Below are 18903 nucleotides of genomic sequence, written 5' to 3'. Positions count from 1 at the left end.
TCGAATCCTGCCTCGGGCATGGATGTGTTTGATGTCCTTAGGTTAGTTAGGTTTAAGTAGATATAAGCTCTAGGGGACTGATGACCACAGATGTTAAGTCCCATAGTGCTCAGAGCCATTTGAAGCATTTGACGGTCGTATAGGAAATAGAACAGTTGGATGGGTAGAAGTTGGATCAACTGGACAATTTCATATATGACGGCCAACCTGCGAAGTAATCGTCTACAAATTGGCTTGATCACGGTGACGTTTTCAGCTATGTACTGTTGTTGTTTTGGTACTTAAGAATGCATGTTGGTGCATGACTCTACTCCGTTCATCATAAGAATGAAGTTGATGCAAACAAACACAATCACGATGATTGGTCAGAAGCCGTAGCACAGATACACTGGTGTTGTTACGCTCTTGGAAGTACGTTCTACTTATGTATGAGATATATTATTACTAATTTATTTTACATTAAACTTTATGATATTCAAATGCATTAACAGCCATCATCGTATGTCTTAATCTCGCTTTAGCTACGTAGTTTTTATTTCAAAAATCGTGTACAGTCACAATCTCTGCACTGTTGTGCTCTGATTCTCGCGCTGTTAGTACGCAGTATGAAAATGTCTGGGGCTGGTTACTGTTCCGTAGTGAAACACGCGTGTGGAACACGGTTAAAAAGTGCCGAGAAATAGGTTGTTCTTAATGTTTTCATAATTTTAAAGAGGTAGTTTGATTCGAAAGACTGTATTAGACACAGTTGAGAGACAACTTCATTTTATAAATATGGCGGTATCGGTAGCGTAGTAGCTTGATATTTTACTGCAGTTCATACTTGGCTAGTTCAAGTCTTGCCTAAGTGATATTTCTTTCTCGTTCAATTTGAAATACCTACATCTTGTACATGTAAAAATTCATTTTTTATGAGTGATGCACGTCGTCTTGTTTCTAATTACACATTGCACGCGAAGCCCCAGTTTCCATTTCATATATAAATTCTAAACTATTGATATTTTATGAAAGACTTTTAGTAAAGGTTGCTTAGATTAAGAAAACATAAATTAATTTTTAAAGCAAAAATGAAAAACCAAATACTCTTTATTTGGACTATGTGCATCGTTTCATACCACGTCGTAGAAACACGGAAAACAATCATTTTCACAACATCGAGCACACCTTACTAATGCTGCACTTTTACATTTGCCACTGTACCATTACAATATTAATCCAACAGAACTGATCTGGAACCAAGTTACGGGATTTGTCCAGAGAAATAACATGACTGTTAAGCTGCCAGACATACTGGAAGTAACGCAGACAGCTTTTTCACACGTCACTGCCGAACGTTCGCGTGATATAGAACGGCACGTCATAAGAGAAGGGAGAAGGTGCGGTGCCTGGATGGCTACGTGGATTGTGTTGTTGATTACCTCGTTACCAACGTAGCAAATAGTGCCAGAACTGAAATGTATTTCTCGGATTCCGGATAACGAAGAAGCTAAGAGATTGCCTGACAATTGACTAATTAATACCTTCGTTGGCTTCAGTATTAAATAGTACGGTAAAATACCTGCAGCACGCTTTTGAGTCACACATAACTGGCTCAGAAAAATTACTCTGTGTTAAGTTAGGAATTTTCATCACACTTGTTTGTAATCAGGATACTATGTAAGGTGAGAATGAGAGCATTTTATGCTTTCCGTCTGGTCACCTAAGATGGAATTTCGCCGAATATTACTTCATTCTTTTTAAAAATGAAATGACATTCCAAGCTATATTGCATCTTTGCTCGTCTGAATTGCTCGTTACTTGGACCGCTGGCAGGCCATTGCTGTCAGTTTAATGCGCTGGTAAAGTGGTTGTCCCGCGTTATTGCTCAGTGTATGTGCGTGTAACACAGCATAAAACGTATCCTTACGATCGCACTTGACTGTACTGGTCACAGATTGGCTTGCGCTCCACGCGAAAAGAAATTCAATAAGATTCAAGCAAGCGCGGAAGAAGAATACATGGCGTAGTGTTTACATCAGGGTTTATTCTTACGATAAACAGGGGATAAAGCTAACGATACTTTCCATTGCTTATTCGCCGCCTTTTCATATTTTGAATGATATGAAGATGGTTGCAGATAGCAACCGAAAATAGTTATCGAACTTCGTGATAGGTAAAGTGCACTTTAACCCATTAGAAAAAACGCAGACGCACGCTGGGTTGGGGGTGGGAGAGAGAGAGAGCTAGAGAGAGAGAGAGAGAGAGAGAGAGAGAGAGAGAGAGAGGGATCAACATTCTTAACTAACAAGTTACTTAACAAACCACATGGAGAATAACGTTCCCATACGTTTTATTTTCAACAATTTTTAGCGACTCTGTGAGTGATGCTGGCCCTCAACTGCAGTCTTCTGGTAAGTAGAGAAGAAATCAGCATGGATGAGCCGCTGCCTGCTTACGTGGTGTCATTATTCTGTCTCCTCTGTGAGGACGACTCAGAGGAGTCAAAATAATGACGGAACGTGGCGGGCAAACTTCACAGCTGGCATGCCGCATTCAGATGGCTTAGTTAGCACTCTTCCTGCTGCTTTTCGACGAAGGTACCTTGCCTGTAAATCTTCTTGGGATGCAGTTCAAAATTCTATGTTCGGCCACTCGTCTAAATTCCTTAAAATTGGTAAATTACGAAGTAGTCAGAATTAAGCTTCCAATTAGTGTTCAACAGGAAGCTTACAACGAGAGTATTAAGTTTTGTTTAAGAACACTAAGTTACGAGCTTTTAATGTGAAATTTATTCGAAGACAAAGGAGCAGTTTATGGAACAAACTGCAGTCTCAGATGTATTTATGAAACCACTGTGGAGGGGGATACGGTATGTACCCAGGTTTATGATTGATAGATTTAACAATAAATTCCTTTATGAGATTCCAGGCTACTAACACCGCAGCCAAAGGTGAGTCAATGGCATTGGAAAACATTAAGGACCAACATTATGTGTATAAACGAAGTCTCTGTTGCATCGAGAACTCTGGAGTAGTCCATTAGGTGTAGAAGACGTTGAGTAACTGAAGATAGCGGCGAAAAATACATAAAAAGGAGTGACAGCAACAGATACTGTCACGTCTTCGTATAAAACAATTGTATAACTATTGGAATTCACGATAGCCAATGATTTATGGCGCTATACGACAAGTTCGTTTATTTGGATAACAGGGTATGGGGTCTGAAGATGGAAAAATTAAATGCCGAAAGTGATTGCTTTCAGAATGATATAAAATATCTTAAAGTATACAGCTGTAAGTGAAGTTCATTGACATTGAAAATTAATTACCAGCCGATGTCTCCTGGCTATGATGTACCAACAGAGATAATCAAATCTTTCTCTTAATATGCTAAGTGTCAGGATTTCAAAACAGCCACTAGTACGCGTCAAACATCCGTTATTTTCGTTTAAAATGCGTAAAATTACCTGATTGTTTTGTGTTTATCGACGGATCGAGCGACTGTTGCCTGGTTTGAACAACCAGTAACATAACGTGTACCACTAATTCCATCCGACGTAATCTGGTATATGCTAAAAACCAGTGATAGTGTGTCATGACAGTGGCTGCCTGATCCAAATACCAGAAGTGGCTGAATCTTAAATCTTTTGCTGCACCGCCCTCTGTGGGCTACAATGATTTTCGTACAAATGCTACGGGATGTGCCGGCTAGGTGTGTTCGTATCCTAGGTCAGAGTTATCTGTCCCTTGTGCGGAATGTAGGGGGTACATCCGCAGAGTAAGAATTCAATTGCGCAGGCCGACAATATTTTCGACATGACAAAATGAAATGAAATGAAAGTTCTGTTGAATGGAATGAAAACTCTGATGAGTACAAAAGTGCAAAAGTATAGACAGTAAACGGAAGAGTCACGAATGTAACGAAAAATAGCAAGAAACCTATCATCAAAATTGTTGATCACAAAGTACATGTCGTCAAGGATTTCTGCTACCTTGGAAGCAAAAAAACTCTTGATGCAGGGTGCAAGAATTACATAGAAAACAGACAGGCACATGCAGAAACTGCACCCCTACCCAATACAAGTCTGTTAGCATCAACTACTGGTCTTAATTTTGGGAAGAAATATCTTAGAATCTACGTTTGGAGCACAGCCCAATATGATTTAAAAGTGGTACGAAGACGCAACTTCCATTTAATTTTCGAAACTGTAAATTAGAGAACTTCAGAAAACATAGTATCCTATGACTACCATGTTAACGAGCCATAAATGGAATTGATAAGTCAATACGAAAACCCATGTGTAACGCTATAGTAATATGAAAAGGAATGATCCCATAGGCTCAACTGCAAGTAATGCAGGATGTGCACTTCGGTGTATTGGTAGAATACTAGGGAAATACACACTACAAAAAAGATAGTTCTCATGTGACCCACCTGAGAATACTGTTACAGTGTGTGGGACCTGTCCCAAATACTTAGCATTAATAGGGCATATTGGACATAAGACGAGAAAGACAACTCGAGTGTTCATTGGTGGGAGATTGTCAGATGCTGGTAGATGTTTGCAGATACCTGCAAACTATCCACAGGCCTGCTTACAGAGTTTCATGGACCAGCTTTAAATAACGAATCTGGGAATGTACTGCAGCTACCTACACATCCCTGCCAAAGGCATCACGAGGCCAAGCTTAGATTGATAACAGCGTTCGCTCATAAGTTTTATGAGTAATTGCTCATATGCTCCTTATGTGAATGGAGGGGCAGAGGCCCTAATAACTGGCAGAATGGCAAGTTGGTCCTGCCATGTCCTTCATAGTTATTTGCATTGTATGGCTGTAGATATCTTTCGATCATTCACTGATTCTCTTCAAATACATAAATGAAAATATAATCATATAATTACCCACTAATGGAACAACTTAGAGAACAAAGTCAAAATATCTGCGAAAATCGCTTATGATAGGACTGAAATAATGTATAGAGAACGCATTAGTAGAGTGTACAAGCCATATAACCCATTGAATTTTTAAGTTGATGGTAGTTGGAGACAGCGAACTGTAGCGTGACAGCAGGTTTGTGCCTGAGCTACCTTTATTTTCAAATTCACCCACAAACATCTCTTCAGCCGTCATTCGCATCTACACTCCTGGAAATGGAAAAAAGAACACATTGACACCGGTGTGTCAGACCCACCATACTTGCTCCGGAAACTGCGAGAGGGCTGTACAAGCAATGATCACACGCACGGCACAGCGGACACACCAGGAACCGCGGTGTTGGCCGTTAAATGGCGCTAGCTGCGCAGCATTTGTGCACCGCCGCCGTCAGTGTCAGCCAGTTTGCCGTGGCATACGGAGCTCCATCGCAGTCTTTAACACTGGTAGCATGCCGTGACAGCGTGGACGTGAACCGTATGTGCAGTTGACGGACTTTGAGCGAGGGTGTATAGTGGGCATGCGGGAGGCCGGGTGGACGTACCGCCGAATTGCTCAACACGTGGGGCGTGAGGTCTCCACAGTACATCGATGTTGTCGCCAGTGGTCGGCGGAAGGTGCACGTGCCCGTCGACCTGGGACCGGACCGCAGCGACGCACGGATGCACGCCAAGACCGTAGGATCCTACGCAGTGCCGTAGGGGACCGCACCGCCACTTCCTAGCAAATTAGGGACACTGTTGCTCCTGGGGTATCGGCGAGGACCATTCGCAACCGTCTCCATGAAGCTGGGCTACGGTCCCGCACACCGTTAGGCCGTCATCCGCTCACGCCCCAACATCGTGCAGCCCGCCTCCAGTGGTGTCGCGACAGGCGTGAATGGAGGGACGAATGGAGACGTGTCGTCTTCAGCGATGAGAGTCGCTTCTGCCTTGGTGCCAATGATGGTCGTATGCGTGTTTGGCGCCGTGCACGTGAGCGCCACAATCAGGACTACATACGACCGAGGCACACAGGGCCAACACCCGGCATCAAGGTGTGGGGAGCGATCTCCTACACTGGCCGTACACTACTGGTGATCGTCGAGGGGACACTGAATAGTGCACGGTACATCCAAACCGTCATCGAACCCATCGTTCTACCATTCCTAGACCGGCAAGGGAACTTGCTGTTCCAACAGGACAATGCACGTCCGCATGTATCCCGTGCCACCCAACGTGCTCTAGAAGGTGTAAGTCAACTACCCTGCCAGCAAGATCTCCGGATCTGTCCCCCATTGAGCATGTTTGGGACTGGATGAAGCGTCGTCTCACGCGGTCTGCACGTCCAGCACGAACGCTGGTCCAACTGAGGCGCTAGGTGGAAATGGCATGGCAAGCCGTTCCACAGGACTACATCCAGCATCTCTACGATCGTCTCCATGGGAGAATAGCAGCCTGCATTGCTGCGAAAGGTGGATATACACTGTACTAGTGCCGACATTGTGCATGCTCTGTTGCCTGTGCCTATGTGCCTGTGGTTCTGTCAGTGTGATCATGTGATGTATCTGACCCCAGGAATATGTCAATAAAGTTTCCCCTTCCTGGGACAATGAATTCACGGTGTTCTTATTTCAATTTCCAGGAGTGTATCATCCATGGCCCATGGTGCACTGTAGTTGCCTTGTCACCAATTTTGGATATGGCCATTTTGCCATGCTCAGTATACTTCAACTACAGCAGCACATGAACAGTTCACGAACTTAACCATTTCGGGAAAGCTTCCAGTCTTGCCTCGAAAGCTAATGATCATGAATTTTTGGACGTCAGATAAATCTATATGTTTCCACACTTTTGCACAGCACGGCAACTACTCCACTGTTTTCGATGTCCCCCCCCCGTCCTCCCGCCCCTGTTCACCCCTCCACTGCCCCCCTCCCCATCCACCCCTCCACCGCCCCCTCCCCATCCACCACCCCACCGCCCCCTCCCGTCCACCACCCCCCCGCCCCCTCCCCGTCCACCCCCCACCGCCCCCTCCCCGTCCACCCCGAACCGCCCCCTCCCCATCGACCCCCACCGCCCCCTCCCCGTCCACCCCCCACTGCCCCCTCCCCGTCCACCCTCCACCGCCCCCTCCCCGTCCACCACTCCGCCGCCCCCTTCCCCGTCCACCCCTCCGCCGCCCCCTTCCCCGTCCACCCCTCCGCCGCCCCCCTCCCCGTCCACCCCTCCGCCGCCCCCCTCCCCGTCCACCCCTCCGCCGCCCCCTTCCCCGTCCACCCCTCCGCCGCCCCCTTCCCCGTCCACCCCTCCGCCGCCCCCTTCCCCGTCCACCCCTCTGCCGCCCCCTTCCCCGTCCACCCCTCTGCCGCCCCCTTCCCCGTCCACCCCTCTGCCGCCCCCTGCCCCGTCCACCCATCCGCCGCCCCCTCCCCCGTCCACCCCTCCGCCGCCCCCTCCCCCGTCCACCCCTCCGCCGCCCCCTCCCCCGTCCACCCCTCCGCCGCCCCCTCCCCCGTCCACCCCTCTGCCGCCCCCTTCCCCGTCCACCCCTCTGCCGCCCCCTTCCCCGTCCACCCCTCTGCCGCCCCCTGCCCCGTCCACCCCTCTGCCGCCCCCTGCCCCGTCCACCCCTCCGCCGCCCCCTCCCCCGTCCACCCCTCCGCCGCCCCCTCCCCCGTCCACCCCTCCGCCGCCCCCTCCCCCGTCAACCCCTCCGCCGCCCCCTCCCCCGTCCACCCCTCCGCCGCCCCCTCCCCCGTCCACCCCTCCGCCGCCCCCTCCCCCGTCCACCCCTCCGCCGCCCCCTCCCCCGTCCACCCCTCCGCCGCCCCCTCCCCCGTCCACCCCTCCGCCGCCCCCTCCCCCGTCCACCCCTCCGCCGCCCCCTCCCCCGTCCTCCCCTCCGCCGCCCCCTCCCCCGTCCACCCCTCCGCCGCCCCCTCCCCCGTCCGCCCCTCCGCCGCCCCCTCCCCCGTCCGCCCCTCCGCCGCCCCCTCCCCCGTCCGCCCCTCCGCCGCCCCCTCTCCCGTCCGCCCCTCCGCCGCCCCCTCCCCCGTCCGCCCCTCCGCCGCCCCCTCCCCCGTCCACCCCTCCGCCGCCCCCTCCCCCGTCCACCCCTCCGCCGCCCCCTTCCCCGTCCACCCCTCCGCCGCCCCCTTCCCCGTCCACCTCTCCGCCGCCCCCTTCCCCGTCCACCCCTCCGCCGCCCCCTTCCCCGTCCACCCCTCCGCCGCCCCCTTTCCCGTCCACCCCTCCGCCGCCCCCCCTCCCCGTCCACCCCTCCGCCGCCCCCCCTCCCCGTCCACCCCTCCGCTGCCCCCCCTCCCCGTCCACCCCACCCTTCCGACGCCCCCCTCCCCGTCCACCCCACCCCTCCAACGCCCCCCTCCCCTTCCACCTCTCGGACGCCCCCCCGTCCACCCCTCCGACGCCTCCCTCCCCGTCCACCCCTCCGACGCCCCCCTCCCCGTCCACCCCTCCGCCGCCCCCTTCCCCGTCCACCCCTCCGCCGCCCCCCTCCCCGTCCACCCCTCCGCCGCCCCCTTCCCCGTCCACCCCTCCGCCGCCCCCTTCCCCGTCCACCCCTCCGCCGCCCCCTTCCCCGTCCACCCCTCCGCCGCCCCCTTCCCCGTCCACCCCTCCGCCGCCCCCTTCCCCGTCCACCCCTCCGCCGCCCCCTTCCCCGTCCACCCCTCCGCCGCCCCCTGCCCCGTCCACCCCTCCGCCGCCCCCTGCCCCGTCCACCCCTCCGCCGCCCCCTGCCCCGTCCACCCCTCCGCCGCCCCCTGCCCCGTCCACCCCTCCGCCGCCCCCTCCCCCGTCCACCCCTCCGCCGCCCCCTCCCCCGTCCACCCCTCCGCCGCCCCCTCCCCCGTCCACCCCTCCGCCGCCCCCTCCCCCGTCCACCCCTCCGCCGCCCCCTTCCCCGTCCACCCCTCCGCTGCCCCCTCCCCCGTCCACCCCTCCGCCGCCCCCTCCCCCGTCCACCCCTCCGCCGCCCCCTTCCCCGTCCACCCCTCCGCCGCCCCCTTCCCCGTCCACCCCTCCGCCGCCCCCTCCCCCGTCCACCCCTCCGCCGCCCCCCCTCCCTGTCCACCCCTCCGACGCCCCCCTCCCCGTCCACCCCACCCCTCCAACGCCCCCCTCCCCTTCCACCTCTCGGACGCCCCCCCGTCCACCCCTCCGACGCCTCCCTCCCCGTCCACCCCTCCGCCGCCCCCCTCCCCGTCCACCCCTCCGCCGCCCCCTCCGCCGCCCCCCCTCTTCCGACCATGCCCCCTACCACTTCCCCCACCTTCCCCCACCTTCCGACTCCCAACCTCCTACCTTCCCATTCCCCCCACCCCCACCCCCATTCCCTCCCCCCACATCTCCCTCCCCCATTCCCCTTTCCCCCATTCCTCCTCCCACCAAAACGCATTGTATTCCCTTCACTGCTAGTGCTGACACATGCTGTCTGTGGGTGGTTACTGCACGTTGTCGTTGAACATTGACACTGCTCACATGAATGTTAATGGAAAGTGCAATAGCATGTTCAGGAAAATATTTCTGCAGCAGTCATTGTCAGGCATGGTAGTCTAATGGTGCTGGGAAGGTAATACAGCGTGCTCAGTCATGGCGCTGGCCACGTGATGCACTAGTCCGCAGCTCGTTGTCTCGCGGTCGCGTTGTCGCTTCCCGACCACAGAGTCTCAGGTTCGATTCCCGCCGTGGTCAGAGGTTTTCACCTGCCTCTAGATGACTGGGAGTTTGTGTTGACCTCAACATGTCACCATCATTCATGAAAGTGACGAGACTGAACTGAGCAAAGCTTGGGAATTTGTAAGGGCGCTGATAATCGCGCAGTTGAGCGTCCCACAAACCAAGCATCATCACCTGATATAGCGAGGGGAAAAAAATACCTGGGTGAAGTTCCCACCAACTGAATATAAAAGATTTCATGAAACATCCGCACAGAGTCACTGACAAAGGAACAGATCGCGGTAAGGCGTGTGCTTGGAAACTGAAGGGGCAAGGGATCAAACTGATACAGTGTACTTCAACTTCGACCAGTTCAGGAAGATAGAGATGCTGCTCTCTTCAACATTCGTAACGAACAAATTAGTTAACAAATTGCATTTCGATTAAAGTTCTCATACTTTTTATTTTCATTTATTTTCATTAATGCTCAGCGAGTCTGCGAGTGACCGTGGCCCTCAGCTGCAGTCTTCTGGTAAGTAGAGAAGAAACCAGTGCGGATGAGCCCCTGCCTGCTTACGTGGTGTCATTATTCTGTCTCCTCTGTGAGGACGACTCAGAGGAGTCACAATAATGACGGCACGTGGCGGGCAAACTTCACAGCTGGCATGCCGCACTCACATGGCTTAGTTAGCACGCTTCCTGCTGCTTTTCGGCGAAGGTACCTTGGCTGTAAATCATCTTGAGATACAGTGCCCAATTTTATATTTGGCCAATCTGCTAAATTCCTTATTATTGGTAAATTATGAAGTAGTCAGAACTAAACTTTCAGTGAGTGTTCAACAGGAAGCTTACAACGAGAGTATTAAGTTTTGTTTAAGAACACTAAGTTACGAGCTTTTATGAAACCACTGTGGAGGTGGGTATGGTATGTACCCAGGTTTATGATTGATAGATGTATCAATAAATTCCTTCGAGATGCTCGAGGCAATACCGCAGTCGAAGGCGGGTCAATGACATTACAATACATAAAGTACCAACATTATGTGTGTAAAGGAAGCTTCTGTTGCATGGAGAAGTCTGGAGTAGTCCATTTCGTGTAGAAGTAGTTGATTAATCGAAGATAGCGGCAGAAAATGCATAAGAAGACGTGACAGCAACAGTTACTGTCAAGTTTCGTATGAAGCCATTGTATAACGATTGGAATTCACGATATCCAATGATTTATGGCGCCATGCGACAAGTTCGTTTATATGGATAAAAGCGTATGCGACCTTTTGATGGAAAAAAAACCTTAAAGTATACGGCAGTTATTGAAGTTTATTGATATTGAAAATTAATTACCAGTCGATGTCTTCTGATCATTATGGACCAACAGAGATAATCAGATCTGTCTCTTAATTTGCTAAGAGTCAGGATTTCAAAACAGCCACGAGTACACCATAAATATCTGGTTTTTATTCGTTTAAAATGGGTAAAATTACCTGATTTTTTTTTTTTTTTTTGTGTTTGTTTTATCGACGGCTCGAGCGACTGTTGTCTGGTTTCAACAGCTAGTGACATAAGGTGTGCAACTAATTTCATCACACGTAATCTGGTGTCTGGTAAAAACTAGTGATAGTGTGTCATGACAGTGGCTGCCGGACTGAAATGCCAGAAGTGGCAGAATCTTAGGTCTTTCGCTGCGCCGCTCTCTCTGGGCTACATTGATTTTCGTACAAATGCTACGGGATGTGTTGGCTAGCTGTGTTTGTGTCCTACGTCTCAGTTATCTGTCCCTTGTACAAACTGTAGAGTAAGCATTCAGTTGCGCAGAACGACATTATATTCGATTGCATCTATTGACTCCAACGGTCAGGCGACCACAGTGAGGCGTGAGTTTATCTGCAAGCTTTCTTCATTTTCTTTGTGTCATTACTTCGTTAATACAGGTATATCCCACTGAAAAATACCAAGGATTTATTTACACATGTTTCATAGGCGTTATCATGGTTTTCATATAAGCTCTGTAATGAACTTCAAGCATTGAAGGGACAAGTAAAAGGCTATTTCTCTCGTTTACGACGAGACGTCGCAAGTGTTTTCTCATAGCCTAGAAGCTTCAGCTGTCACTATATTTTATGTTGTGTACTGCACCTTATTCCACTGCCAAGTCAGTATTTTAATAAATTACGCGACAGTGGCATGACAAAATGAAGTGAACTGAAAGAATGAACAGTCTGATGAGTACAAAATGTGTATAGACAGTAAACGGAAGAATCACGAATGTATCGAGAAATAGCAAGAAACCAAACATCTAAATTGTTGATTACAAAGTACACGACGTCAAGATTTCTGCTACCTTGGAAGCAGAAATCGGTGCAAGAATTACATAGAAAGCAGACAGGTACAGGTAGAAACTGCACTCCTAGCCAATACAAGTCTGTTAGCATCAGTTACTGGTCTTAATTTTAGGAACAAGTGTCTGAGAATGTACGTTTTGAGCACAGCACTATAATGATTATAAGTGGTACAAAGACGGCAACTTGAATTTAATTTTCGAAACTCTAAACTAGTGCATTTCAAAAAACGTAGTATCCTATGACTACAGTGTTAACGAGTCATAAATTTAATTGATAAGTTGACACAAAAACCCATGTATGATACCATAGGCTAAATTACAGATAATGCAGGATGTGCGCTTCGGTTTATTGATAGCATACTAGGGAAATGCACTCTACAAAGAAGACAGTTAGCAAAACTCTCAAGTGACGCACCTCATAATACTGTTAAAGTGAGTGGGTCCTGTCCCAAATACGTAGATTAATAGGGAATAGTGGACATAAGAGGAGAAAGACAACTCGAATGCTCAATGGTGGGAGATTGTCACATGCTGGTAGATGTTTGCAGATAACTGCAAACTATCCAGATAAGGCCTGCTCACAAAGTTTCATGAAAGAGTTTTAAGTAACGAATCTGGGAATATACTGCAGCTACGTACACATCCCTCCCAAAGGCATCATGAGGCCAAGATTAGATTAACTACAGCGTTCACTCATAAGTTCAAACACTAATTGTTCCTATGTTCCATACGTGAATGGAGGGGAAGAACCCCTAATAACTGGCAGAATGGAAAGTTGGTCCTGCCATGTCCTTCATAGTTGTTTGGATTGTACGGCTGTAGGTATCTTTCGATCATTCACTGATGCTCTTCAAATACACAAATGAAAATATAATCATCCAATAATGGAACAACGTACAGAACAAAATGAAAATATATGCAAAAATCGCTTATGATAGGACTGAAATAATGTACAGAGAACACATAAGTAAGTAGACTGTACAAGTCATATAACCCGTTGAATAGCCGGCCGGTGTGGCCGTGCGGTTCTAGGCGCTTCAGTCTGGAACCGCGTGACCGCTACGGTCGCAGGTCCGAATCCTGCCTCGGGCATGGATGCGTGTGATGTCCTTAGGTTAGTTAGGTTTAATTAGATCTAAGTTCTAGGTGACTGATTACCTCAGAAGTTAAGACGCATAGTGCTCAGAGCCATTTGAACCCGTTGAATTTTTGAATTGATGGTAGTTGGAGACAGCAGGTTTGTGCCTGAGCTACCTTTATCGTCAAATTCGCCCACAAACATCTCTACAGCCAACCTTCGCATATGTCATCTATGACCCTTGGTGCACCGTAGTTGCTTCGTCACCAATTTTGGATATCGCCATTTTACCGTGCTCGGTATAGTTCAGCTACGGCAGCATATGAACAGCTCACGAACTTAACCGTTTCGGGAATGCTTCCAACGCTTCCCCGCAAGCTAATGACCATGACGTTTTGGAAGTCAGTTAAATCGTTATGTTTCCGCACGTTTCCACAGTACGGCAACTACTGTACTGTTTCCGATGTCCCTCCCCTCCCCTCCTCTCCCCTCCCCATCTAACATGCATTCCATTCTCTTCACAACTAGTGTCGACATGTGCTGTCTATAGGTGGTTATCATACGTTGCCGTCGAACATTGACGATGTTGAGGAAAATCTTTCTACAGCAGTTGTTGTCAAGCATGGCAGTCTAATGGTGCTGGGTGGGTAACATAGCGTGCTCGGTCATGGCGCTGGCCACCTGGTATAGTGAGGAAAAAAATCACCAGGGTGAAGTTTTCCACCAACTGAATAGAAAAGACTTCACTCACCATCCGCACAGAATCAGTAAGGAACAGATCGCGGGAAGCCGTCTGCGTGGAAACTGAAAGGGCGAGTGATCAAACCATTACAGTGTACTTTATCTTCGACCTGTTCAGGAAGACAGAGATGCTGCTCTCTTCAACATTCGTTACGAACAAGTTAGTTAACAAACTGTATCGAGAATGTTCTCATACTTCTTATTTTCATTAATGTTTATCGTCTGTGAGTGATCTTGGCCCTCAGCTGCAGTCCTCTGGTAAGTAGAGAAGAAATCACCGTGGATGAACCGCTGCCTGCGTACGTGGTGTCATTATTCTGTCTCCTCTGTGAGAACGACTCAGAGGAGTCAAAATAATGATGGCATGTGGCAGGAAACTACACAGCTGGCACGCCACAGTCTGATGGCTTAATCAGTACTCTTCCTGCTGCTTCTCGGCGAACGTAACTTAAGTGTAAATCTGCTTAAGGTAAAGTGTCCCAATTTGATACTCTGCCACAGTGTTACGTCACAGCTACCTTAAAATTGGTTTGCTTTGTATCAATGAGTTACGAACTTTTAATGTGAAATTCATTGAAATCAAACTGTTGATGGTACAAACTTGCAATCTGGGATGTGTTCATGAAAGCAGCGGAGGTGAGTAGGAGATGTACACAGATGTCTGACTGATCAAGGTACCAAGAAATGTCTTTGTAAGATTTCGGGGTGCATATGCCTCAATCGAAGGTGGGTAAATGACGTGAGAAAACATACGGGACCACCATGAATGCGTATATTCGAAGACTGTTGCGTGAAGAAGTCTGGATGAATCCCTTAGACTGCAGAGGACGTTGAGTAACTAAGGATAACGACAGGAAAAAAACATAATTGCCTGATGAATGTTTTAACTTGAAACAGCTATCTCAAAAAAAAATAATTTGTGAATAGTTAATACTTCATGCAACTACGCAGCAAGAGGAATTTTAACCAATAACTCTTCTTCAACATAATTACGGGAAAAATCCTTGTCTAACCAATGACGTTGGCCCGACAATGGCAACCACTAACCCCTTTCTTCGGCCTTAGCGTGGGAAAACTTCTCTTACTATACAACGACGTTGGCCCACCAATGGTAACCAAAGATTTTTACCCAATAATCAAACTTGTCCAGCACAAGTGCGGGAAAACTCCCCTTCATGAGAGGAGGTGAACTGGCCGCTGACAGTGCTGAATCTACAATGGACACAAGATCCTAACGAAGATCCCGGCAGAGGAGTCGAAACGTCGATTGTTTGAAGTATTTGACGTGCCCTAACAAGCGAGAAGATTTTCAACGGAGAAATGTGTCTTTGCTAAAATTAGCTAACCTCTAATATTTGCCCCCCTTTTCACAAGTAGGCGTCAGTTTCTTTATTTTCTAATGGGGATCTCCCCCCCCCCCCCCCAGTTTTTATTGCAGAATCGGATTCTACGCTAAGGAATACCAATGATTTACACACATCATTTTTTGCCATTCGTGGTAGGTGAATGTGTAATCGAAAAACTTAAATTATTCAGTTATAGTTTATTGTTTAAGCTTCACAGTTCCATAAAAGGTGCCATAAAATATTTTAACATTTCACCTTACAAATTCATTTCTTAGCTCCCAGACACTGCACTTTAGAATTGACTCATTTGATTGTACTTTCCATTTGCTATAAAATAAAGACTTTTTTTGTTCAAAAAGGTCTCGTAAACTGACATACGGCAGAGAGATAGTTGTGCTGACTACATGCCCTTCCATCTCCGCAACTAATGATGCTCGTGAGCTGAAGATGACATGGCGGCCGGTCGTTACTACTGGGCCTTCATGGCCTGTTAGCGCGGAGTTTCTTTTACTTTTTTGTTCAAATCAGCTGATACTGTTGTTAACGATATACAGGGTGATTCAAAAAGAATACCACAACTTTAGGAATTTAAAACTCTGCAACGACAAAAGGAAGAGCTAAGCACTATCTGTCGGCGAATTAAGGGAGCTATAAAGTTTCATTTAGTTGTACATTTGTTCGCTTGAGGCGCTGTTGACTAGGCGTCAGCGTCAGTTGATGCTAAGATGGCGACCGCTCAACAGAAAGCTTTTTGTGTTATTGAGTACGGCAGAAGTGAATCGACGACAGTTGTTCAGCGTGCGTTTCGAACGAAGTATGGTGTTAAACCTCCTGATAGGTGGTGTATTAAACGTTGGTATAAACAGTTTACAGAGAATGGGTGTTTGTGCAAAGGGAAAAGTTCTGGACGGCCGAGAACGAGTGATGAAAATGTAGCACGCATCCAGCAAGCATTTGTTCGCAGCCCAGGAAAATCGACTGGCAGAGCTAGCAGAGAGCTGCAAATTCCAAAATCAACTGTATGGAGAGTCCCCATTGGCACTTATCTGTCCATAACTACCTGAACGTCAACTACCCGAGGCGATGGATCGGCCGCCAGGCAGTCCGTGACAGAGCACTTCATCACTGGCCTCCAAGAAGCCCTGATCTTACCCCCTGCGATTTTTTCTTATGGGGGTATGTTAAGGATATGGTGTTTCGGCCACCTCTCACAGCCACCATTGATGATTTGAAACGAGAAATAACAGCAGCTATCCAAACTGTTACGCCTGATATGCTACAGAGAGTGTGGAACGAGTTGGAGTATCAGGTTGATATTGCTCGAGTGTCTGGATGGGGCCATATTGAACACCTCTGAACTTGTTTTTGAGTGAAAAAGAACCTTTTTAAATACTCTTTGTAATGATGTATAACAGAAGGTTATATTATGTTTCTTTCATTAAATACACATTTTTAAAGTTGTGGTATTCTTTTTGAATCACCCTGTATTTTAGTTTTGCAAATTTAATTGTAAAGTAAAATTTATACGGTTTAGGCGTTTAAAAGTCTGTAAATAGCAAGCAACTTTTAACTTGACATAGTTTTCTGTTCCCTTTGAGGTTGATTTTGGTGAATGCCCAGGCTATCAGAATGCTTGATTTTGATGTCCTCTCGAATGTCACCTTTTTCCGTCCAACTGACATAACTCTCGAGCCAGCCAGTACTAGGGTTGGGAAAAAACCGGTAGGTTAAAACCAATACCGGTAATTTAATTCTGAATAACCGGCTTTTTACGGTATTTGTTAGATCTCGACTACAGCTACTGATAATCGGGTAAAATTCTGCGTATCAGTTTATCTCAGCAGTAGTGTTACAATTTTTGGTATTTAAGTAAAACTTCAAAACTAAGTAACGTTTATTCGTTAATTATCTACTGCTTGAAAATATTGGATTATTATAGAAATTGAGAAAAGCGATCAGCACTATTTGTATAACAACGTCTACAGTTGGTAACTAGCAATAAACATGTGACATAAGAATTGGTACAGTACTGCAGAGAGAATAATGTACCTGTTGCCATGTGGAGTGGCCTGTTAGACGATATGCTTGTACGTGCGGTGTGCAGAATTTGTCCCCACCTGGTCTATCGTAGTTTCTCGCTGTCGGCCTCGGACACCAGTGATAATGCAGAATGATCAGTAGCAGAGAATTACAATGCTCCATTTGTCTTAAAAGATTAAAAATTGAAGAAGGCACAACGAACTTGCGATACCATATAAAAGAAAATATCCACAATGATTCGAAGAGGTCAAATTGATTAATTTACCTATAGCATTAGTGATGTACTATAAATTTGGTATAATAACAGAACCCTCAATTTTGTGGTTGCTTGACAGCATCCAAAACGGACGATGCAGGGAAGTCATCAACTTGAAACCATTCCATCCCGCTGCACTGTCGTCACACCGGACTCCTTTACCTTCTCAATCGTTGCAGGACACAATGAGACCGATTTCTCAAGCAAATTCAAGTCCTTGTCGATCGCAAACCACTAGTCGTCCATCTTCATTAGAATTTATACCGATTGTTTGAAGTCTTTGTTTATTACTGAAAGCGGTTATTTCAGAATTTCTGAGCGGTTTTAATATTCAGATAAACTGAGGACGAGAAGAACACATGTAACCAAAAACAGGTTGTTCCAGCAGTAACTGCCATTCCTGGCCAACATACGGGTAGAAGCACCACAAGATACCACGGCTTTTGCAAAGAAGCACTTTTTCATCTAAAGCACTAGGCGAGTCCATTCCTTTGTTCTGAAGGGATGGTCGTGTTTGTTGCGTACGGCCTGCTGAGCGGTGCGGTCCGTCTGTTAGCGGTCTGTGGTCTGTCAGCTGCCGACCCATGTACTATGGGCGTACTCTTTGCTTTCACAGCATGACGTCGCAGTCTTCACGCCCTGTAGGGGCACGGAAAGTGCTTCATATCATGCACGGGAGGTGATGCGCAATATCATACAATTTATGTTGGGAGAAGCAGACGAGGGAATAAAACTCCCATTAAAAAGTGTGCTAGAGAGGGTGGCAGCAGCCACTAGCGCTTCCTGTCACACAATAAAGAAAATAAAAAATGAGGGAATAAAAGTAGCTACAGGTAGCTCTGCTACCCGAGGCCTGTCTGCTAAAGGAAAGACACAAAATGACAAATACAGAGTGAGTCACTAGCTATTGCCACCAAGGATAACTCCGAAAGTACGAGGATAGTAGCTGAAAAATTTGTGGGACAAAAGTAGCATGGAATGACGGGGGCAATAATATGACATTGGTTTTTTTGTTGCTAGGTGGGGTCGCTTCAGAGATACGAAGGTCAACATTGTTTTTTTAAATGGGATGCTTTAGTTTGGTACTTATTTTCTGATAGCGGCTATCGACACGAATCCAGTGGTGTGTAACAGTAACCTCTCTGAAGGTCAACGACGGTCAGAAAGGTGACATGAACGTCCATTTACAGAAGGTGTTCGAAGTGATGACCATTTGTATCAATGCAGTGCTTCAGTCTTCTTATCATGGATTAAGTGGTATTCCTTATCATTTCAGCACTTATCGAAGCACATGCTCCGGCAATTCTCTCTCTTATATCGTACACATAGTAAATATGCGCCCAATACGGCGTATCCATCAAACTTGCCATTGACATGTAAACACCATTCGACGGTTTCGCAATACAACACTAATACGAACGCTAGTATCGTCGAATCAAGCGAATGTGAATGATATATTCCTTCCAAGAACAAGTCGATATACTTTTCATTTAAGGAGAACGCCAACGAAATTCAGTGAGACCCAGG

At 47.7% G+C, this 18903-nt stretch overlaps 1 protein-coding gene across 1 annotated transcript in view; it reads left to right on the top strand.

Annotated features, from left to right (window-relative positions):
• LOC124545760 (basic proline-rich protein-like) overlaps positions 1 to 18903 on the top strand; it is a 111466-nt gene that overhangs the window by 53059 nt on the left and 39504 nt on the right. The window contains exons 3-6 of the mRNA XM_047124703.1: positions 7122 to 7410; positions 7525 to 8163; positions 8371 to 8977; positions 9233 to 9318. Of these exons, the coding sequence (XP_046980659.1) occupies positions 7122 to 7410; positions 7525 to 8163; positions 8371 to 8977; positions 9233 to 9318 (1621 nt within the window). The remainder of the gene's footprint in view (positions 1 to 7121; positions 7411 to 7524; positions 8164 to 8370; positions 8978 to 9232; positions 9319 to 18903) is intronic.

Source organism: Schistocerca americana, chromosome 8 (genome assembly GCF_021461395.2).
Source record: "Schistocerca americana isolate TAMUIC-IGC-003095 chromosome 8, iqSchAmer2.1, whole genome shotgun sequence".
Lineage (NCBI taxonomy): Eukaryota > Metazoa > Arthropoda > Insecta > Orthoptera > Acrididae > Schistocerca > Schistocerca americana.
Note: the sequence above shows the minus strand (reverse complement) of the source record. Positions and strands in the feature narration are given on the sequence as shown.